The sequence below is a fragment of the Saccopteryx leptura genome, chromosome 2, assembly GCF_036850995.1.
Source record: "Saccopteryx leptura isolate mSacLep1 chromosome 2, mSacLep1_pri_phased_curated, whole genome shotgun sequence".
Taxonomy (NCBI): Eukaryota; Metazoa; Chordata; class Mammalia; order Chiroptera; family Emballonuridae; genus Saccopteryx; species Saccopteryx leptura.
In genome coordinates, this window is record NC_089504.1 from 102,300,634 (window position 1) to 102,324,173 (window position 23,540).

At 44.6% G+C, this 23,540-nt stretch overlaps 1 protein-coding gene across 1 annotated transcript; it reads left to right on the forward strand.

Moving 5' to 3' along the window:
• Nucleotides 1–7,879: 7,879 nt before the first annotated feature.
• LOC136391473 (putative serine protease 47) lies at nt 7,880–22,030 on the forward strand. Its single transcript, XM_066363161.1, has 5 exons — nt 7,880–8,075; nt 14,863–15,025; nt 16,509–16,786; nt 19,403–19,569; nt 21,713–22,030. Exons 1-5 carry the CDS (start codon nt 7,880–7,882, stop codon nt 22,028–22,030), a joined length of 1,122 nt encoding a protein of 373 aa, XP_066219258.1.
• The last annotated feature ends 1,510 nt before the right edge of the window (nt 22,031–23,540 follow it).

Consider the following 23,540-nt stretch of genomic DNA (forward strand, 5'->3'; position numbering starts at 1 on the left):
TGGAGGGTGACAGCTTTCTATTTAATAGATGCTATTGATAGCACACAACTAACTGTCCAAGGAGTGTCAAATACAGTGGTACCTTGAGATACAAATTTAATTCGTTCTGTAACCGAGCCCGTAAGTCAGTCAACTCGTATATCAAACTGCCAATACTGGACCCATGCGCCAATGCGCCAACTAGCGGCAGCTTCCCTAATCGTGACTTGTATCTCGGAATTTCGCTCGGATCTCAAACAAAAATATGGACCAAGTCACAGCTTGTATCTTAAAAAAATTCATATGTTGGTCTGTTCGTATCTCAAGGTATCACTGTACCGACTTTTCACTACCCAGCAGTCAATGGAGAGGTGGAGGATGGGCTTTGGAAGTCACTAATGTCTTGTGTTAGGGCAAATTTGCTTCTTCTGTAATATGTGCTGCTTAGTTAATCAGGTAAAGATGTCCTTTCTTTTGTAAAATAATGTTGACAGTGTTTGATAAATAAAACATTGGCAACGCTGCAAGAAACTGCCTTTTTGGGGGTTGGGAGAGAAAAGGGGAATGATGAAAAGTTTGACTGTTGAAGTGGCACAAGGGAAGGTTCAAGCTGTGAATACTGCTTCCCCACAGGCCGGCTGCCCTCCCTCAACGCTTCATGGACACTGCTCATATCCAGGGCTTACGGCTGCCAAAGCTGGTGGGTGTTACCCATTGACTAAGCCATGGGCCTAGTGGGTAGTACATGCCACAAACACAGCTCAGAAGCATCCCTGGCCAGCAGGGGAGATACTGATGCTCCCCTCACCCCGGGTGCTTGTTTGATGGGGAAGGACCTGCCAGTCAGCATCCTCGTTCCAGCTCCTGCCCACACAGGGCCTGGGCTTCTTTCTCGTGCAACATAAAGCACCAGAGGGTGGGCTTGGGCCTCTCCTGGACCCTGGGTCCCTACTGGATCCTGTTGTTGGCCCAGGGAACAATGTGCAATGGGGCTCACACACTTCTTGTTACTCCTCTCTGTGACCTTCCCTAGAAACACACCTCTGACAGTCTGCAGTTCCTATTTTCAGGGCATTCTCTTATGGTTACTCTACAAGTGCAAAGGACAAGAACTACTATGTAAAATTAATAGTTGGAAAGTTCACTGCAATGAGATTTGAAGAACCTCTATGAAGTAACTAAACAAATGTAATTGCATTTCCCTCCATTGTGTCCAAAGTTTAAGCTTTAGATTACTTGAAAATGAGAATGAGAAGAAGAAAGCCTTCAAACATTTGCAAGTTGAGATGCACACTTCTAAACAATTCATGGTTAAACAGGAATCTGAAAGATTATTTTTAAGTAACAATTCTCAAATTAATTCATATGTTCAGTGCAGTTTGTGTCAGAATCTTAGCAGACTTTTTTTGGATAGAAATTGACAAGCTGTACCTGACCAGGTGGTGGCGCAGTGGATGGAGCATCGGACTGGGATGCGGAGGACCCAGGTTTGAGACCCCGAGGTTGCCAGCTTGAGCCCAGACTCATCTGCTTTCAGCAAAAGCTCACCAGCTTGGACCCAAGGTCACTGGCTCAAGCAAAGGGTTACTCGGTCTGCTGACGGCCTGTGGTCAAGGCACATATGAGAAAGCAATCAATGAACAACTAAGGTGTTGCAACAAAAAACTGATAATTGATGCTTCTTATCTCTCTCCATTCCTGTCTGTCTATCCCTCTCTCTGACTCTTTCTGTCTCTGTAAAAAAAAAAAGAAAAAAGAAAGAAATTGACAAGCTGATCTTGAAGTTCATATGGAAATGCAAAAACATAGAATAGTTTATCTAGTTTGAAAAAATATACATCTGGAGGGCTCTCACTATCTGGTTTCAAAGTTTACTACAACCCACATTACTTTAGAGAGGAAGGCTCTGGCACAAAGGTAGGTCGTACATCAATGCACAGAATCAAAAGTTCAGGAATAATCCTTACTTTAAAAAAAAAAATTTATTCAATGAGAGCAGGGGAGACAGAGGGACAGAATCCCACATGCACCCTACCAGGATCCATCCAACAAGCCCACTAGGGGGCAATGTTCTGCCCATCTGGGGGTTGTTCCGTTGCTCAGCAAATGAGCTCTTCTTAGGGCCTGAGGCAGAGGCCATGGAGCCATCCTCAGTGCCAGGAGCCAACTTGCTCCAATCAAGCCATGGCTGCAAGAAGGGAAGAGAGAGAGGGGGGGGGGGAGTGAGAGGCAGAAGGGTGGAGAAGCAGATGGGCACTTCTCCTGTGTGCCCTGACTAGGAATCAAACCCGGGACACTCACATACTGGGTTGATGCTCTAACACTGAGCAAACCGGCCAGGGGCTTTACTTTTTATGATCAATTAATTTAACAAGGTTCCATGACAATCAACAAGGGGAAAATCTAGTTTTTTATTTTTTAACCAAGATACAGTGCTGGATCAAATGGTTATCCACTAACAACAACAAAAACTTACATCATACTACATGAAAAATGAATTCAAAATTGATCACAGACACAAATGTAAAACCAATCCTTAAAACTTTTCAAAGAAAACATGGGAGAAAATCTTTGTCATTTTAGGTATGACATCAAAAGTATGATCCACACAAGAAAAAAAGTTGGTAAATTGGACTTCATCAAAATTAAAAACATTTGTTCTTTAAAACCCACTGTAAAGAGAATAAAAAGTCAAGCCATAGACTGAAGAAAAAACTTGCAAATCACTTACCTGGAAAAGAATTTATGTCCAAAATATAATAAAGAACTTTTACAACTAAATGAAAAAATAAACAACACACTTTTTGAAATAGGCAAAAAATCTGAGTAGATATTTCACTAAAGAAGATATATGAGTGGCCATTAAGCAGATAAAAATATAGTCAATATCATTAGTCATTAAGAAAATGCAAATTAAAAGTACAAGATACTGCTTCATAGCAATAGAATGCTGGCAATTAAAAATATTGGTAATACCTAGTATTGGCAATCATGTGGAAAAAATGGAAGCTTTAGACACTGGGGTGGAAATGTAAAATGATACAGACTCTTTGGAAAGTAGTTTGGCAGTTATTAAAACTTCAAAGGTAAACTTACTAGTAGTTTCATACCTAGAAATCTACCCAAGAGAAATGAAAACATACATCCACACAGAGACTTGCACAAGAATAATCATCACAGCATGATTCATAGTAGCTCCCAACTACAAACAATCTAAATGTCCATCAACAGGTAATCAAACTGTGGTACAACCATACAATGGAACGAAAAGAACAAAATGCTGATATGTACTCCAACATAGATGAACTTCAAAATATATATTATGCTAAGTGAAAGAAGCCGGACTTGAAAGACTACATATTGTATGATTCCATTTACAGTGTATATAAAATGTCCAGAAAACACAAACTTAAGAGAGATGTAAAGCAGATCAATCATTGTTAAGAGCTGTGAGTAGGAGCAGAGCTTAATGCAAATTTGGTGATGTTTGCTCAATTCTAAAAATTAATTGAAAGTCATGAATTTTTCCTTGTAATGAATGGATTTCATGGTATATAAATTATATCTCAATAAAACTGCTGAAAAGTTAATAAGAAACTTTATATTCAGTCTTTCTACAATTTTAATTTACTACTGCAGTCTTCAGTCTTGTACTGGTTCCTTTTCCTCATTTGGCTCTTTTGTATGTTTGGTCTGTGATTTTCGTTCTACATGTTTTCTATTGATGACTTACCTACTCTATGGCTTTAACTGTCATCTCGGTTCTTAAAGTACTGTCTCTCCAACTAATCTGTATCTATATTTCCAACTCAAATACACTTTCCAAATTCCAAACCGGCCAACTGCACTTCTAAATGTCTATTCGCCAAACCCACTCAATATTCCATAGATACTTTAATTCCTTTGTGATGGTCCTCATTATCTTCACCTCACCTTCACCATCAATCTTGTACTCCCTTTTACAAAATCTATAAATTCTTCTCATAGTCTCAATATTGAAGTATAAATTCTTCCTAACACTAGTATAAATTTATCAAATCTTAAATATTTTCAAACTTCATTGAAGTTCAAGGTCTAACCAATAAGTAAGGCTGTGGTACCCCTTTTTGAAAATGTATTTACTTTAGAGAGAAGAGAGGGAGAGATGGCAGGGGGAGGAGCAGGATGCATCAACTCCCATGTGTGCTTTGACCAGGCAAGCCCAGGATTTCAAACCAGTGACCTCAGCGTTCCAGGTAGATCAGTGTTTCCCAACCTTTTTTGTGCCATGCCCCACCTTAACCTTTCTAAAATTTTTATGTCCCCCCCTATGTAACATACATAATTTTTAACATTAAAAAATTGATTTGTTCACTTAATAAACATAAATGATAGGTTCTAGGAAGAAATCACTATGAAATTGTTAACAAAACACAGTAAGTAAAATTTCAAAACATATAATGAAAAACAGAAATTTAAATTCCAAATAATTTTAATACAGATTTTTCTATATTAATTTATTATTTTAATTTAGTGTGATCCTTGCGCTTGATGCTTGCTGCACAGAGATTTTATATTAGGTTCCAATTTGGTTAGCTTTAGTCTCAAGTCTCCACGTTGTGTTATATCCAGCCGATTTCTTTTTTTTACCAGTAAATCATTTACAGCACTAAATCCACATTCAGCTAAAAATGAAGATGGAAACGGTAGCAATAGTTTTCTTGCACATTTGGTTGAATTTGGGTATTTGATTTCTATTTCCTCACAAAGCCATGCCATCGCTCCTTTGATATTAAATAAAGCTTTAACTGACTCATCATTTTGCAATTCTGCGAGTTCTTCTTGATACTGTATATTTGATATATCAGACAAATCCACTAACATTGGCTGCATCATCCATGTTGGGAAATCAATTTGTTTTAAATCAGAAAATCTTTCTTTTAAATCAGCCGATAGAATATTCAAATGATTGACAATAACAAGTAAAGCGGTATCAGTTACTTCACATTTTTGGAGCCAATGAAACTGTTTAAAGTTTTTGTTGTTAATATGTTTCTGACATAACTCAATATTGGTAATGAAACCAAATACCTTTGCTTTTGCATCGACAAGAGTTTTATTTGTTCCTTGAAGTTGCTTATTTAATATATTTAGTTTTTCAAAGATATTGGCTAAATAACTCACAAATGCTTTACCATCTATTGTTAACAGATACTTCATTTCAGGTTTGTCGCTTAAAAAAATCACTAAGAGTATCAAACAGTTCCATAAATCTTTTCAAACAGTTTCCTTTAGATAGCCATCTTACTTCAGTATGAAGTAAAAGTCTCACATGGTCTTCATTTTGTTCTTCACAAAATAGCTTGAAAAGACGCTCACATTTGGCACTAGCTTTAATAGCATTAACATACTTTATTACTGTATGTAATACTTCATTCAGAACAGGCGAGATGTTTTTAGCTACCAAGTTTTCCCTATGAATAACACAATGCACAAGAATCATTTCTGGATTCGCATCTTTCATCAATTTTAAGCAGCCATTTTTCTTGCCCATCATATTGGGAGCACCATCTGCAGCACAAGATGTTATATCTTTCATTGGTATATCATTGACATCTAAGTAGTTTTTTAACTTATTATATATATCTTTGGAGGTAGTGATGCTTTCTAATCTTTTACAGAACAACATTTCTTCAGCAAAATGTCCTTTATCAATAGATCTTACGTAAGTTATCAATACTGCCTCACTGTCTCTCAAAGTTGATTCATCCATTTGCAAGGAGAATTTTCTTGTTTTCAGCTTTTCAATAAGTTGTTTTTCAATATCCTCACTCATTTTGTCTATTCTTCTGCTAACAGTATTGTCACTGAGTGGCATAGCTTTTACATCTTTGTCATCTTTTTCAAGAACCGTTTTAAGAAATGCTGATATTGACGGTTTTATTAAATTCTCTCCTCTAGTGTGATTTTCTCCAGTTTTAGCAATGAATAAAGAAATTTGATAACTAGCCTCAAGAACACGATTATTAGTTGAAGTATGAGCAGTAAATAGAGACTTTAATGTTGTTCTTTTTTCAAATTTTTTCTTTAAAGTTTTAAAGTAACTCAAATCTGAATTAATATGAGCACTATGTTTCGCCTTCAAATGTGCCTCAAGACGACCTCGTTTCATTGATTTGTTGGTCAAGCATTGCTGGCATAAAAGACAAAAAGGAATCCGCTCATCGTGAACAGTGGGTATAAACCCAAATTTTAAATATTCCTCCGAATATTGACGAGTTTTTTTCTTGCTTGCACCACTCATTTTACTATGGGCTATAATAAAAATAAGATCAATTAAAAACTAATATTAAAATATGTGTTAAAATATATTCAATGTGACAAAGAGTAAATGTATACTAAAAATTCATATTTATTTAAATGTATATAACACATTTACTACATTACCACTGCAAATCAAAAGGTATCTATATTTTTTCCACTTGACAAAATTTTCTAGAAAGTTATGCTTCTAAAATTAAAATTGTCATGCATGCACTATTATAGCCCCAATAATATTTATAAAATATTAGTGCTTTCTAGCCCCGATGCAAGAAGTACTTAATAAAGAGTTTAATATTGATAAAAATAAAATCAAATACTTACCAATTATATCTATACAATATATATATGTATATTTATTAAATCAATGAGCTTTTACAACAGTTTTGACTGACACTTATTTCAAATTAACACCAACTGAATGATGTGAAACACTACAGAAGTTGCGACGGGCCAATTAGGTGAGAATAACTGCGTTGTTTAGCGAGTTTTTAAACCGTCCGGGGTTCCCCGCGGCAGACGGCACGCTCCGCGGTGAACCCAGGACGAAGTTTACTTGACGACGCCAGTCACCCAGTTGATATTTTGGTCTCATCAAATGAAATTATACTTAATAATTATTACCACAATTATTTAAGAATTGCATTTTTTGTTAAATTTGGCATCGATATCTAGCTTTGCATTTAAATGGCCCGGGGCGAAAGAGTTAAAGTCATGTCAAGCCCATTTTCAAATTGCCCCCCTTGACTATCGAATTGCCCCCCTGTGGGGCGTGGGCCCCACGTTGGGAAACACTGAGGTAGATGTTTTGTCCATTGTGCCACCACGGGTCAGAAGGCTGTGGTACCCTTGATTTCTATTTTCATTGATAAGAGTAGTGGCTGTTATTAAAATTTTAGTGTATATCTGTATGCAGTGCTACTTTGATTACTCTCTTACCTCTAGACTCAGTGGTGAATGAAATAATTTTTCTGTCGTCAGTCCAACTATGCAAACAAACACATAAGGAAATGAAGGTAAAATGATAGGATCTTCCCTTAACAAATCCAGTACATTACATCCTGTAGTAGATAATAGGTAACATGTCTTTGAAATTTGGATACTCCCCTCACTCCGTGGAGAAATCACTGATTGGGTTTTTTTTTTTTTTTTTTATCAATATCAGAAAATGTTTAAAACTTGGTGAGTGAAAAGGACAATCTAATTTTCATTTTCTAGATAACTAATTAGATCGACCATATTTTTCTGATAATGAGTCTATTTAATTTCTTCTTCCATGAATTGCCTTTTCATATCCTTTCCCGTTTTTTTCATACATACCCCACTGTTTTTCTCATTAATTCGTAGGCGCACTGACTGCATCGTAGTTCTGGCCATACAACCTTTTGGTCGAAGGCCAGGCATGATTGGGGTCAAGAGCCCGTTACCAGAGGAATCAAGGCCGGGATCAGAGCTGGCTCTAGGCCAGGTCAGGGTGGCTCAGTCTCCTGCAGGGAAGTGGGGTTTGGGAAGACCCGGGGTTGGGTGGGGGCCCGGGTCGGGGCTGGGCTGAAGTGGTCAGGGTCAGGTCGGGGTCAGGCTGAGGTCAGTGGTCGAGGCCATGGATGTGGAAGAGTGGACCCGCCCCGGCCGAGGCCGGCCAGCGTCCCTGCTCTGGCTACTGCTGCTACTGCCCTTGGCCGCCCTGGAGCTGCAACGGTCCCCATCCTCGGCCACCCCAGCCTGGGCTCCAGGCGGGACAGCCCAGAGCGGTGCCCCCACGCCCGCTGGTCAGCGGTTGGCCCCCGGAGTCTCAGGTGCGTGGGAGGCGTTGTGAGGTGTGAGTGTGAGAGACTGCAGGCAGCTCCCGGCCCCCCGCCCCCTGAATCTCATTCCCCTTCACTCTCCCCTACACTGGGCAGCCCAGAGACCCCTCACAGAGGTGGGCCTCGGGGGGTGGGGCGGACTGGCCCAGGACCTGGGTGTGGGCCGTGGAACCGGCGCTGGGTGGAGGAGGGCCAGGACTGGAATCCGGGGCCTGAGTCGAGCCCAGGGCGTTCAGTCCCCTCAGAGGCCCAAGCACAGGCCCGGGACAAGGCTCACCTCTCAGAGGGCCTGGCCACATCCCTGAGCCCATCCTTCTCACCTGGGTCCTGTAACCAGGACTATAGTCCACCCCTCTTTTGTGTTTTTATTTTTAGACTACAGTTGACATTCAATATATTATTTTATATTAACTTCAGTTGTACAGCCCAGTGTTTAGACATTTACATGATTTATGAAGTAATTTCTCAATAAGTCTAGTACCCTCCTGGCATCATACATATTGACTATGTTCCCTATGCTGCACTTTATATTCTCGTGACTACTTTGTGACTACCAATTTGTACTTCTTCATCCCTTCACATTTTTCAGCCAGGCCCCCCAAACCCCATCTCATCTGGCAACCATCAGTTTCTATGAGTTTCTTTCTGTTTGGTTTGTTCATTTATTTTGTTTTTCAGACCACATAGAGTGAAATCATATAGTGTTTGTTTCTCTCTGTCTGACTAATTTCACTAGGCATAATACCCTGTAGATCCACCCATGTTGTCACAAATGGTAAGATTTCATTCCTTCTCATGGCTGAGTCATATTCCATCGTCCATCTGTACCACCACTTCTTTATCCAATTATCTATTGATGGGCACTTAGGTTGTTTCCGTATCTTGGGTAATGTAAATAATGCTTCAGAGATGTATATAACTTTTCAAATTTGAGTTTCGGATTTTCTTTTTTGATAAATACCCAGAAGTGAAATTCCTAAACCATAAAGTAGAACTATTTTTAATTTTTTGAAGGGCCCCACATTGTTTTCCACAGTGGCTGAACCAGTTTGCAATCCCACCAACAATGAAGGAGGGTCTCCTTTTTGCCACATCCTCCACATTTGTTGTTTGTTGATTTACTAATGATAGTCATTCTGTCATGTGTGAGGTGATATCACATTGTGGTTTTAATTTGCATTTGTCTGATAATTAGTGACAGTGAGCCTCTTTTCATATGTCAATTGGCCATCGCATGTCCTCTTTGGAGAAAGATCTATTCATATCCTGTGCCCATTGTGTGTGTGTGTGTGTGTGTGTGTGTGTGACAGAGACAGAGAGAGGGATAGACAGGGACAGACAGACAGGAAGGGAGAGAGATGAGAAGCATCAGTTCTTCGTTGCGGCACTTTAGTTGCTCATTGATTGCTTTCTCATACGTGCCTTGACCAGGAGGCTATAGCAGACTGAGTGACCCCTTGCTCAAGCCAGTGACCTTAGGCCCAAGCTGCTGAGCTTTGCTCAAACCAGATGAACCTGTGCTCAAGCTGGCAACCTCAGGGTCTTGAACCTGGGTCCTCCATGTCCCAGTCCCACACTCTATCCACTGTGCCACTCACTGCCTGGTCAGGCTCTTGTCTGATTTCTTTGGCTAGAACTTTCAGTACTATGTTGAATAAGAGTGGTGAAAGTGGATAACCCTGTCATGTTCCTGATCTTAATGGAAATACTTAATTTTTGCCCATTGAGTATGATGTTAGCTATGGGTTTGTTATCTGTGGTCATTGTTACATTGAGATATGTTCCCTGTATTCTCACTTTGCTGCGAGTTTTTATCATAAATGGCGCTGGATTTCTGCATCTATTAATAGGATCATGTGGTTTTTATCCTTCATATTGTTTATCTGGTGTATTATATTTATTGATTTGCAGATATTGTACCAACCATGCATCCCTGGAAAAAATCTCACTTAGTCATGGTGTATGATTTTTTAATATATGGTTGGATCTGGTTTGCTAATATTTTGCTGAAGATTTTAGCATCCATGTTCATCATGGATATTGGCTTATAATATTCCTTCTTTTTAGTGTCTTTATCTGGTTTTGGAATTAGGATAATGTTGGCCTTGTAAAAAGAGCTTGGTAGTATTCCCTCCCCTTGAATATCTTTAGAATAGTTTCAGAATGATAGGTGTTAGTTCTTCTTGAAGGTTTGATCAAATTTACCTGTAAAGCTATCCAGTCCAGGACTTTGTTGGGAGATTCTCTAATTCTTCCTGATTTAGTTCCTGATTGTATGTTGCTGGGAATGTATCCATTTTATCCAGATTGTCCAATTTGTTGGCACATCATTGTTTGAAATATTTTCTTTCAATTCTTTGTATTTCCTTGGTATCAATTGATACTTTTCTTTTTTCATTTCTAATTTTATTTAATGGTTCCTCTCTTTTTCTTGATGAGTCTGGTTAAAGGTTTGTCAATATTGTTTATCTTTTCAAAGAACCAGCTCTTGGTTTCATCTTTTGTATTGCTTTTTAAGATTTTTATTTTTAAATCGAATTTATTAGGGTGACACTGGTTAACAAAATTATACAGGCATCAGGTGTACAATTCCACAATGCATCTTCTGTACGTGGTATAGTGTGTTAACCCTCCCAAATCAAATCTTCATTCATCACCATTTATCTCTTCTCCTCTATCCTTTTCCACCTCCTCTCCCTGGGGCAACCACCACACTATTGTCTGTGTCCATGAGTCTTTCCCTTTTTCTTTTCTTTTTTGCTGAATCCCTAGAGCAGGGGTCCCCAAACTATGGCCCGCGGGCCACATGTGGCCCCCTGAGGCAATTTATCCTACCCCCGCCGCACTTCCGGAAGGGGCACCTCTTTCATTGGTGGTCAGTGAGAGGAGCATAGTTCCCATTGAAATACTAGTCAGTTTGTTGATTTAAATTTACTTGTTCTTTATTTTAAATATTGTATTTGTTCCTATTTTGTTTTTTTCCTTTAAAATAAGATATGTGCAGTGTGCATAGGGATTTGTTCATAGTTTTTTTTATAGTCTGGCCCTCCAACGGTCTGAGGGACAGTGAACTGGCCCCCTGTGTAAAAAGTTTGGGGATCCCTGCCCTAAAGCCTCTTCACTCAGCAGCTCATATCCCTGACAGCTGTCAGCCTGCTCTCTATCTCTGAGTTCATCTCTATTGTGTTTGTTAGTTCATTTTGTTCATTAGATTCCACATATGAATGACATCATATGGTACTGGTTTATTTTACTTAACATAATAGCATAACTATTTCATTTATTTTTGTTTCAATCTTTATTATTTCCTTCCTTCTACTCACTTTGGGCTTTGTATGTTGTTGTTTTTCAAGTTTTTTAAAGTGTAAAGTTAGATTGTTTATTTGAGATTTTTCTTGTTTCTTGAGATAGGCCTTAATGCTATGAATTTCCCTTTTAGGACTGCTTTTGCTGTGTCCTATAGATTATAGGTTGTTGTGTGTTCATTTTTATTTGTTTCCAGGTAATTTTTTACTTCCTTCTTGATTTCATTGTTAACCCATTTGTTGTTTAATAACATGTTATATGGCCTCCATGTCTTTGTGTGTTTTTCTGGTTGGATTTTTTTGTGTATGTGTGATTGATTTCTAGTTTTATACCATTATGGTCATAGAAGATGCTTGATACTATTTCAGTCATCTTTAATTTACTGAGGTGTGTTTCATTTCCTATCATGTGGCCTATCTTAGAAAATGTTATATGTTCACTTGAAAATAATGTATATTATGCTACTTGTGGTGAAATGCTCTGATGATACCAATTAAATCCTTTTGATCTAGTGCATCAATTAAGGCCACTGTTGCCTTATTGATTTTCTGTCTGGAAGATCTATCTGTTGTGTCATCTTTTTCCATCCCTTTACTTTTAGTCTGTGTGTATCTTTCATTCTGAGGTGGGTCTCTTGTAGACAGTATATTTATGGGGCTTGTTTCCTTATCCTTTCAACTACCCTATTTCTTTTTATTGGATCATTTAAGCTATTTACATTTAAAGTAATTTTTTATACGTATATATTTATTGCCATTTTATTCTTTTTACTATGTTCCTCTGTTTATTCTTTGTTTTCTTTGTTTCTATTTTTGTTTTTTATTTCTCTTTTTTCTTCAAATAGGCCCTTTAACATTTCTTGTAATACTGGTTTAGTGGTAAGAAATTCCAAACTTCTTTAGCTGGGAAACTCTTTATATTTCTCCTTCAGTTTTAAATAATATTTTTGCTGAGTAAAGTAGCCTTGGTTGTAGGTCCTTGGTTTTGTTTTTGTTTTTTTCTTTGTGACAGGGACAGAGAGGAACAGAGAGATGAACAGACAGGAAAAGAGAGAGATGAGAAGCATCAATTCTTTGTTGTGGCAGCTTAGTTCATTGATTACTTTCTCATATGTTCCTTGACAGGGGGCTACAGCAGACTGAATGACCCCTTGCTTAAACCAGGGGCCTTGGGCACAAGCTGGTGAGCTTTGCTCAAACCAGTTGAGCCCGCGCTCAAGCTGGCAACCTCGGGGTTTCGAACCTGGGCCCTCCGCATCCCAGTCAGACGCTCTGTCCACTGTACCACCACCTGGTCAGGCAGGTCCTTGGCTTTTATCACTTTGAATATTTCATGCTAATCCCTTCTTGTCTGAAGTGTTTCTGCTGAGAAATCATCTGACAGACTTATGGGGGCTCTCTTGTAGGTAGCTAACATTTTTTCCTCTTGTGGCTGTTAAGATTCTTTCTTTGTCTTTAACCTTTGCCATTTTAATTATGATGTATCTTGGTGTGAGTCTCTTTGGATTATCTTGTTTGTCATTCTCTGTGAGTCCTGGACTTGTGTGTTCTTTTCCTTTAAATGTGAGGGAAATTTTTGGTCATTATATTTTCAAGAGTTTTTGATCCCTCGCTCTCTCTCTTCTGCTTCTGGTACCCTTATGGTGCAGATATTGTTAGGCTTCCTGTTGTCCCAAAGATCTTTCAAACTATCTTTTTTTTTTTTTTTTAATTTTCTGAAGCTGGAAACAGGGAGACAGTCAGACAGACTCCCACTTGTGGCCGACCGGGATCCACCTGGCACGCCCACCAGGGGGCGATGCTCTGCCCCTCCGAGGCATCGCTCTGTCGCGACCAGAGCCACTCTAGCGCCCGGGGCAGAGGCCAAGGAGCCATCCCCAGCGCCCCGGCCATCTTTTTGCTCCAATGGAGCCTCAGCTGCCGGAGGAGAAGAGAGAGACAGAGAAGAAGGGGAGGGGGTGGAGAAGCAGATGGGCGCTTCTCCTGTGTGCCCTGGCCGGGAATCGAACCTGGGACTCCTGCACGCCAGGCCGACGCTCTACCACTGAGCCAACCGACCAGGGCGTCAAACTATCTTCATTAAAAAAATTTTTTTCTGCTCTGATTGGGTGCTTTTTTCTACTTGTCTTCCAGATAACTGATGCAATCCATTTTCACTTGATGAGTGTATTTTAAGGTTGTGTCAATTTTGTTTATGTTTTCAGAGTACTAGCTCTTGGTTTCATTGATGTTTTCTTTTTTTTTTTGTAACTCTATTTTGTTTATTTTCACTCTGACCATTATTATGTTCTTCCATCTACTCACATTGGGCTTTGTTTGTTGTTTTATTCTAGTTCCTTTAAGGGTAAGATTAGATTATTTGATATTTTTCTTGTTCCTTGAGAAAAGCCTGTAATGCTATATGAATTTACCTTTTAGAACTGCTTTCACTGTGTCTCATAGATTTGGGGTCGTTGTATTTTTACTTTGACTTGTCTCAAGATATTTTTTTTATTTCTTTTTTGATCTTGTTGTTAATCTAGTCATTATTTGGTAGTATATTATTTACCCTTTATGTGTTTGTGTGTTTTTCAATTTTCTTCTTGCAATTGATTTCTAGTTTTATATCATTGTAGGTGCAGAAAATGTTTGATATGATTTCAGTCTTCTTATATTTATTGAGATTTATTTTGTTTCCTAATATGTGGTCTAGCCTGTAAAATATCTCATGTGTGCTTGAAAAGTATGTATATATTCTGCTGCTTTGGTGTGAAATGTTCCAAAAATGTAAATTAAAGCCTTTGGTTTAATGTGCTATTTAAGGCTGCTGTTTCATTGTTGATTTTTTGTCTGAGTGATCTATCCATTGATGTCAATGGGGTGTCAAAGTCCCCTAGAATTTCTACATTATTGTCAATGTCTTCCTCTTTGTCCCTCAGTATTTTCTTTATAAATTTAGGAGTTCTGATGGTGCTACCCACTCTTCTTTTAGAAATGGAGAATCTTGAGTCATAGAAGGGGAACAAATTTCCCTGAATCACACCGCACTGGACTCATGCCTATGGACCTCTCTGCCTGAGATATTGGGGTGAGGTGGAGGAGCACAGACATGGAAAAACCATGATCTTGAGAAAGGCGTATTGGTGCCCTCTGAGACCTTTACATCTTCTGAGTAAGTGTAGCAGGTGCTATTGAGAGAACTAAGGTCTATGATGTGCCCAGCCCTTGGCAGGCCTGCTCAAGGATGTCTGTCTCCTAGAAGATATTACTGTGGCCATTCTTGGTTTCCCAGCCTCCCTACAGGACTTGTTCAGCTTTGCTCTGCTGTCCTGCCCTTGGCAGCAGCCAGTGAAGGCAGAGTCTGAGAAGTCTTGTGATTTGGGCTTGACCACTTGACCCTTAGCCTTACTTTTCTCATCTGTGAAGTGGACAAAGTCCATTGGGATACTACCAGTTTCACTATGGTAGGCCGGGGGGGGGGGGTGTCTTTACAGCATGTGGGAAACCCAAAGTGATGGGGAAGATCTATGGTGGCCAGAACGTGGTGGCCGGCCAGTGGCCATGGCAGGCCAGCCTGCTGTACCAAAACAGGCACCTCTGCGGAGCTGTCCTCATCGACTCCCATTGGCTGGTTTCCACTGCCCACTGCTTTCTCAAGTGAGTCCTCCTTCCTGGGTCTCCAGCAGATGGGCTGGCTGTGTGTGTGTGGGGAGGGGGTAGGGATGCAAGGGAGGAAGGAAAAGGGGGTGAGGAGTGTCCCGTGCCAGCTCACTGGGCTTTGCTCTGCAACAGCCTGTGGCTTTCTAACATGTGTCACTCCTGCCTTTGACAAGGAAGGTCTTCCCCACTCACCTGCCCAGATCCTCTTCATCCTTTATCCTTCGCTCCTGTGCTGTCTCCCAAGAAATTGGCAGTGTCCATCCAAGCTGCCATACACTGTGGACTGGCTTTCGCTGCCTCAGACGACAGCTTCTTCTCAGTGTCCTCTTATTCCTGAGTTTCAGACTCTAGGTAGGGACCTGGGGCTGTAAGGACAGCCAACAGCTGGGCAATTTTCATCACTTCCACAAAACTGCATGCCTCTTAGAGCTGTGGTCCCAGGCTGTGTGGGTTAGAGGTGGAGTTCCCTGATCTTAGAGAGTGACATGGCCACTCGGGAGTTTTAACTCCTCCATCCCTTCTGGGCCTGGCTCAGTGCCCAGCTTCTGAACAGACAAGGAAGGGGCCCACGGAAGCAGAGGCATCACAGCCTAGGTCAGAGAGTTGGAGCTCGAGTACCAATCGGCCTTGAGAGCCCAGAGTCCTATTGACACCTTTTCTGTGCCACACTCCACATGAGCCCCTCTGTGGCACAGGAGATGGCAAGATCCTACCTCCCCATGCCTCCAGTCTGTCAGGAAAGAAAGCCCAACATGGGGTGAGAAGGGCCTACCCTGCGGAAGAGAGAAGAAGGTCAGGAGAAGGACCGACTCACGGGAGAAGGAGGGCTGTGCCCCAGTTGGTATGGAGCAGGAGGGGGTTGCCGAGAAGAAGGGCTTGGGTCTGGGAAGCATAAGAAAGGGCTTCCCAGGTGGAGGAGCCGTGTGAACAAAGTCAGAATTGTGGGAAGTTTTATCACATGTGTTTAAGGAACAAGGTGAGGTTGTGTCTCCTGCACTCATTTGCACATTTAACACATCTTTTGTGAGTGATTATAGGCAAGTGAACAAACAGCCCTTGGGCAGGAAGGTGTTTAAAGAAAGGAGGGGCAGCAAAAGTGTTGAGGCCAGGAGTTCGGTCACAGGGAGCCTTGGGAAGGGTCAGGTTAGAGCTAGGATTGAGCCAGAGCTCCTCTGTGTACCATCAGAATGCCCTGATGTGCTGGCCCTCCCAGGACCCTTCTAGCATGAGAAGACTCTGTGCCTTCAGTTCTAGAGTGTGATGGGAAAGCTGTGTGTTCTGAGGTTGTGAGTAGACTATCAATCGGCCTCAAGAAAGCAGGGCTCCTGACAGTCAGAAAGTGGAGACAAAAGCTGCCCCTGCTCATCATATGAGACAGAAGGCTCTACAGGGGTGTGGGCAGTTAGACAAGGATGCAGGGACTGAGAGCTGGCCCACACAACTCAGGGATGATGGTGACAGTGGGTGCTTCCTCCTCCAGCAAATCCCATGCCCCGGAGGACTACCAGGTTCTGTTGGGAAACACCCAGCTGTACCAGCACACCCAGCACACCCAGAAGATGTCTGTGAGCCGGATTGTCACACACCCAGACTTTGAGAAGTTCCACCCCTTCGGGAGTGACATAGCCATGTTGCAGCTGGACCTGCCCGTGAACTTCACCTCCTACATTAGTCCTGCCTGTCTCCCAACCACTGGAATGCAGCTTCCCAGTCACTCATCTTGCTGGATAACCGGCTGGGGGATGCTCAACGAGGACAGTGAGGGGTGTGGGAGAGGCGGGCGGATGAGGGCGGGGAGGTGGGAGGGGAGCTACAAGGGGAAGGAGAGGGCAAGAAGAAGGGGGAACAGCTCAGATGAAGGGCCCTCACACAAAGAGGCCTTGGGCCCCGGCCCTCTGTGCCTCATTTCCAGAGGACTGGACCATTCTAGTTCTAATTCTGAAAAGCGTGTAATTCTAAAGCATTAGAGTTTCCCATCTCAGCTCTGAAGGTCTGGGAATCTTTGACTTTTGGAATAAAAAAATTGGGGGTTTTGGAGTCTTTAAGGTTCTTGATTCCAAGGTTTGAATCAGCCATGGATCTGAGATCTAAAGTCATGCTAGAGGCTTGACCCATTCCAGGCTACTGCCAAACACCCCAATTTCCCATTGCCAGAGAAGGTGCATGGAAAAATTGGGATAAAAACTTATTTATGGCTTCTGACTTTTGAGCTTGCATGATTAAGTTAGAATGATAAAAACTTAAGCACCTATCTGAAAAAAAGAATCAAATCTCTCTGAAAAAAAAAATCTCTCTGAACCTCATTTTGATAAATAGTCTATTTCACAGGCTCATGAGGTAAACTGAGTAACAGAGGGAAATGTTTGTGTTATTTTTTAGATTGAAAGGAGAAATGTATGCAAAGACTCATGAATCAGTGTTAATTAAGGAAAAGAGTGTTAGTGGTTTGGGGAAATGCTCATGGTGTAAAGTTAAGGGGAAAATAATATATATTTGTAATTATTTATAGGACCATATTTGGTATGGTGTTTCTCAGTAGAGGTGCCACAGGCACTTTGGACAGACCATGTCTTCATGGGTGGGAGATGCCCACATCTCTGGCTCTTGCCGACCAAGTTTCTGGAACTCCCTCCAATCACAGGACAACCAAGGCCCCCAAATATTTTTTTTTCCTATTCTTTTCTTTCCACCCCCCCCTCCGCGTCCCACCCCTCCCGGGGACCCCTCCCAATTTCCAGCTTTTCCCGCCCATCTCTCCGCCCCTCCTCATCTCCCGGTTTAGGAACTGCTCGGGCCCTCTTAAATGAAGGCGCCCGCCTTCCGGGAGATGGGAGCCCTCTGACTGGCTCCCTGTATCCAGACCCTGCAGGAGTCCCCTCCCCTTTGTTTGCTTTCTCAGTGGAGGTGGAGGCGGTGGGGGTGTTGGGGATGGTGGGTAGGTGGAGGTGGTGGGGGCTGTAGAAGAGCTCAAGCGCAGTCTGGGTAGGAGGGTGAGGGGATGCCCACGTGGGCTTGCGGTTCCAGTTGAGGGATGCTTGCTTTGGTGAGCACCGCTCACCCAAGGCCCCCAAATATTTATTCATTCTCTCTCTCTCTCTCTCTCTCTCTCTCTCACACACACACACACACACAGAGAGAGAGAGAGAGAGAGAGAGAGAGAGAGAGAGAGAGAGAGGCTGGTTCTTTTTTGAGGGCAGAGACCACGTCTTACTTGTTTTAATATCACAATCTGTGCCACGAGACCTGGCATCTTGGAGGCACTTCACAGCTGTCACCCTGGGTCAATAGATTGTCATTTCTTGCCTGGACCCCCAGACTAGTCTCCCAGCTGCCATCCTGTGTTTTCTGTTCTAGTCTCCAAACAGCTGTCCATTTGCTTTAAAACATGAGTCATGCCACTTCCCCACTCAGCATCCTAAGTGCCTTGCCATTTTTCTAAGAAATCAAACTCTGTACCTTAGCTCTCAGCCCCTACTCATCATTGGCACCCATCACTCCCTGCCTCATCCCTGCTGCATCCCTCACTGAGGCTCAGCATCCCAGCCACCAGGCCCCTTTCCTGCCTTGACTGTGCCAAGGTCATCCTCACCTCAAGGCCTTGACCTGGCTATCTTCTCTGCCTCACACGCTCTCCACAGTAATCTTTGCATGACTCATTTTTACATTACTGTTACAACTCAGCTCCTCCTCTGAGGAGTTATACTGGGTCATGTGAGCTAAATGGACAATCCCTACTATCACATCTTCCTGTTTTATTTCCTTCACACGACTTATTAGATGTAAAATAATTCTATTAACTTGACTTACCTTCCCCTCTCCTCCAAATATTCTTCTGTATCAGTATTGTCTAAATGACCACTGAGATAGATAAATAGATGAGTAACTGGATGAGACGATGGATGGGAGGGTAGGTGGGAGAAGGGGTGAGTAGGAGGGAAGATGGATGGAGTGTGGGTGGATGGCGGGCAGAAAGATGGAGGGAAGGATGGGTGGATGAACGGGGCATGAGGGAAGATGGGCAGATGGCTGGAGGACTTTGTAGATGGAAGGATGGGAAAGGTCAATGAGAGAGGGATGCAGAGTAGATGGGATGGTCATGAGAGGGTAGGTGGGTCGGCGAACGGTTGCTAAGCCCCCGTGAATGGCATGTGATGGTGGGATTGGCCGTTTTTCTTTGTGGAGTAGGAGAGGTTTGGTCTTTTGTTATGAGAGAGGTGGAGCGAAGGAGATGAGTTTGTGAACGTGTGAGACACGGGAGGAGCTGCGCTGAGAACGCCCCAAGGCAGGGGCAGCGGGGAGCAGGACAGGGTGGTGTTCAGAGCAGCCTGGCGCTCGGCTGGCCGGCAGCGCCTCACTGACTCCTTATCCTTGCAGCACACCTACTCCCACCTTTCCAGCTCCAGGAGGGCAAGGTGCAGCTCATTGAGAACAAGTTCTGTAACATGTTATACGGACAGAGGCTCAACAAAGCCAAGTCTTACTCTGTGCACCAGGAGATGCTGTGTGCCGGGGACTTCCTGACAGGAAAGGCCATCTGCCGGGTGAGTGAAGGAAGCCCTTTCTATTCTTCCCTGGCCCAAGCTCAGGGCTTCAGTTTCCCCAGGGAGAGCCCGTGCTGCCTCTACTCCCTTTGTGAGACCCCTGGGACTTCCTGTTCTCTCCCTCTGCAGGTCTTTCCTGGGCTCGACCCCTCAGCAGTGTCCCCTGGGTTAGCCCCTCCCTAGGCCCATCCCCCATGACAGCTTCTGCTGGAAGGACAGCTTCTATTTTTGAGGCACATTTTAAACTTTTTATTGAAGTATAATGTACATTCAAAAAAGCATATAATTAGTGAGTATGTAGTTTAATGACTGTTCACATACTGACATACGTGGACAACCCCCCGGGTGCCACACTCATGTCCCTTCCTCCCAGTCACACCCCAGGGAACCACTGTCTTCACTTTTAACGCCTTAGATTAGATTCCAAATCTCCCACAGTGGAATTTGTTGCCAGTTGACCATCATTTGTGTCTTCACATTATATTTGTGAGCCCTTCCCAACGTCACACACGACGGCAGTGCGAACTCACAGTGGCAGTCTTCTCCTGACACCGCCCAGTTTCTCTGCCTCACTTCCCGAAAGACTCCTCTGACAGCACCGAGTCTGTCTGGCCCACTCCTCCCGTGTATCCCTGCCACGCCAACAAAGCCGCATGATGAGAGTCCCCACCAGCCTCGGTCCCGCCTGAGTGCTCCTCTCATACGGCACATCCGGAGGTCTCACTCCTGCTCCCTGGGCTCCAACCTCCACAGCTGCTCCCCTCTGCTCCTGGCCCCCTCCTGACACACCACGAGATGCAGGAGGCCCCAGGGCTCCGTGCTCAGCCCTCTCCCTTCTCTCCGCGCCTTCTGTCTGGTTGATGAGGAGGCTCCGGTTTGACAGGTCCCATTTGCTCCTCCTTCAAAATATTACCCCAAATCTGACTGCTCCTCAGCACCCTGGCCACTGCCCATCAATAATCTCTCATCTCTCTCCTGTGCCTGCCTCCTGACTGGTCGTCCCTCCACTGTCCATTCTCCACTGCACACCAGAGTGACTCACCTAGAAGGTCAGGCCACCCCTTGCATACAGTTCTCCCCTGGGGGAGTCCCGAACCTCCAGCCATAGGGCCCTGTGACCCACATCCTCTCTGTCCCCTTGCTCCCCTCACTGCTGTCCTCCCCCTCCGCGTGGCAAGCCTCCTCCTTCCTCCTTTGCACTCACTGTTCCTTCTGCTTCTGTATCAGAGATGTACGTTGTTTCCTGTTTGGAGTCTGAGCTCAGAAAAGCCTTACGCTGTCACCAGAGTAGATATCCTCCCCACTGCAGTCTCTTCCATGGCTTGTTTCCACATATCCCATCTGAACATGGTGGCTAATTGGTTATTACAAAGCATGATGAAGGAGAGACCTTGTCTCTCCACTGCTGTGCTTCCGAGCACGGAGACCACCTTGGACACCCTGTGCAGGCTGGATGGGTGGGGGCAGAGCGACCACACGTAGCTGTGGCTCCCGCTCCTGCACTTCCTGAGACTCTCCCTATGGCCAGTGAAGTGAGGGGACTTCCAACTGGGTGGTTCTTCCCTGACAGCATCTCAGGACTCCAGTAACCCCCAGCAGCTTTCTGGGGACCCCTGCCCACTCATCTAGTAATGCAGGCCTCCTCCACCAGGCTTCAACCTGGGCATTTTCTAAAGAAGCTGAGAGCAAACCAAAGGCCTGAATAAATGAAAAAGGCAGAGAACCTTGGGGAGAATGTGCTGCTGCAGCTCAGGGTGTGGCAGGAGCCAGGGTCTGCGGAGGTTTCAGCTGGCTGGGCTCTGCTCACACGCTGACCCTCCTGGGTTCCAGCCATGCAGCTTTCTCTGGCTGGCACTGTTCAGTGCCTTATCCTGGGCCACAGGGCCCTCCCTGGCTGCAGAGGCAGAGGGTGGGGTCCCTGTGTTGAAGGGTTTAGATCCTGGATTTTCCTGAGGGTCAATTAGAAGCTCTTTGAACTGTGATTCCAGTGCCCACCAGGGTGACTTCATGGGGTCCACAGTGGTGCCTGGACTTTCACAGAGGGTCACCCTGGTATGGCCAGGACAGTGGAGACTCACAAGCCCCTCCTGGCCACTTGGTGTCTCAGACTCTGTCATCCCACTAACTCTCCTTTCTTTCTTAGGGCGATTCCGGGGGCCCCCTCGTCTGTGACCTCCTCGATGTCTGGGTGCTGGTAGGGCTGGCCAGCTGGGGCCTGGACTGCCGGCACCCCGTCTACCCCAGCGTGTTCACCAACGTCACCTACTTCGCGGACTGGATCAGCGAGACCCGGCGGCTCACCCCTCCTCCTCACCCCACGGCTGCTCTTCCCCAGACCCGAGCTCCTTACCAGCCTCTGCAGGCTGCGGGCTCTCCCGGCCCTGGCACGGCCCTCGTGCCTCCACAGACCTGGCTGCCACTGCTGTCTGTGCTCAGGGCCCGGTGGCAGGCCCCGCAGTGACCCGCCGAGCCCCTCTGCTTCTGCTGTCTGCCTCAAGCCTTGTCCCCATGTCTCCCCCCGCCCCCAGCCCCACGAGTTCTCATGGTCCTTCCTCCTTGGCTGTCCTGTCCTTCTGCTGCCACCCTCAAACCAAGCCTGAAAAAAACAAAACAGAAACAAATAAAAGATTCATTCACCTCCTGTATGGGGCTCCCGCTGCCCCTCCTGTTCCTCAGTACTCAGCTCTTCCCTTGGGCACCTTGCTCTCGGGCAAGGAAACAGGCAAGGGGGCCGCCCCAGGAGGCAGGCAGGGGTGGGACACCGAGGGAGCCAGGACATGAGCGGGGACAGAGCAGTGGCCTCAGCCAGACTCTGCGCCTGCTGTGGTAGGGCACAGACCTTCTGAGGGCAAGGGTCAGCCGGGCGGCTGTACCAGCAGGAACTCCTCGTCTCACAGGTCTGTAGGCTGGACGTCTGAGGCCAAGATGAGGGCAGTGTAGGTTTTCCCCAAGGCCTCTCTCCTTGACTTGCAGACAGCTATCTCCTCCCTGTGTCCTCATGCAGTCCTCCTTCTGGGGTCTGTGTCCCAATGTCTTCTTGTAAGGACACCAGTGACATTGGATTAGAGCCCACCCTACTGACCTCATTTTAACTTAATCACCGTGTTAAATACCTTATCTCTGAATACAGTCACATTCTGCAGTGCACAGGGCTAGGACTCCAACATGTGGATTTTAAGGAACACAATTCTGCTCCTAACGGGAAGTAAGACATTTTTCCAGGTATCTGCAGTGCAGGGAGGCAAGGCCTTTCCTGAAGTAGAAAACGTCACTTCTAGGGTTTGGAGGAGGAGGACCAACTCCAGTGGAGGAAGAGGGAAGTTCCCAGGGCAGTTTAGCTAGACTCAGACCATGAGGCAGGCGGCTCCGGCCGGTGGTACAATGACTCTCAGATGGGCAGGGGTCTGGAGAGTGAGTCAGAAGCAGACAGAGGAGGCCAAATGCCAGACAGAGCTGAGGTTCAGGCCTGCAGTCCTCAGACCTCTGCTTCTAGAGTCGGCTCCCAGCACCCTCCTCACCTGTGCCCATGGCTCCACTCTCCCAATCTGAAGGGACCTAAGCCACTTCCCGCCTCATATCCCCCAAACCCCCATGAAACTTCCTTCTTTTCAAGGCCCCAAGCTAACCTGCCCTGGGGTGTCCACACACTTCCTGCAGTTGGACCCTGGTGTCACCATTTTGGCTTAGCTAACCCAGGGCTTGGTGTCCAGACAATGAGCCTTGAAGCAACCCCCAGGTCACCCTTCCTGCCGAGCTGCCTGACACAGGGTCCCCGCGCAGACCTCAGGCCCCAGCCCAGCCTTCAGAGACACGAGAATCTGGGGAAGCTTCCACTTAGTGCACATCCAGTGTGGACCAGAGGCCATTCAGAAGGTTCAGTTCAAATTTTCCTAACTCTGGCATTTCCCAGAAATCCTGGACCCTCATAGCAGGTGGCCACAAATAGACTTACATACCCATCAACACTGAGA

What these genes read in the sequence shown, in the direction of transcription:
- LOC136391473 (XM_066363161.1), top strand. Translation starts at nt 7,880, where the DNA reads ATGGATGTGGAAGAGTGGACCCGCCCCGGCCGAGGCCGGCCAGCGTCC. An exon ending in ACTGCCCACTGCTTTCTCAA is followed by an intron (nt 15,026 to 16,508) that starts GTGAGTCCTCCT and finishes TTCCTCCTCCAG; the next exon opens with CAAATCCCATGCCCCGGAGG. An exon ending in CAGGAAAGGCCATCTGCCGG is followed by an intron (nt 19,570 to 21,712) that starts GTGAGTGAAGGA and finishes TTTCTTTCTTAG; the next exon opens with GGCGATTCCGGGGGCCCCCT.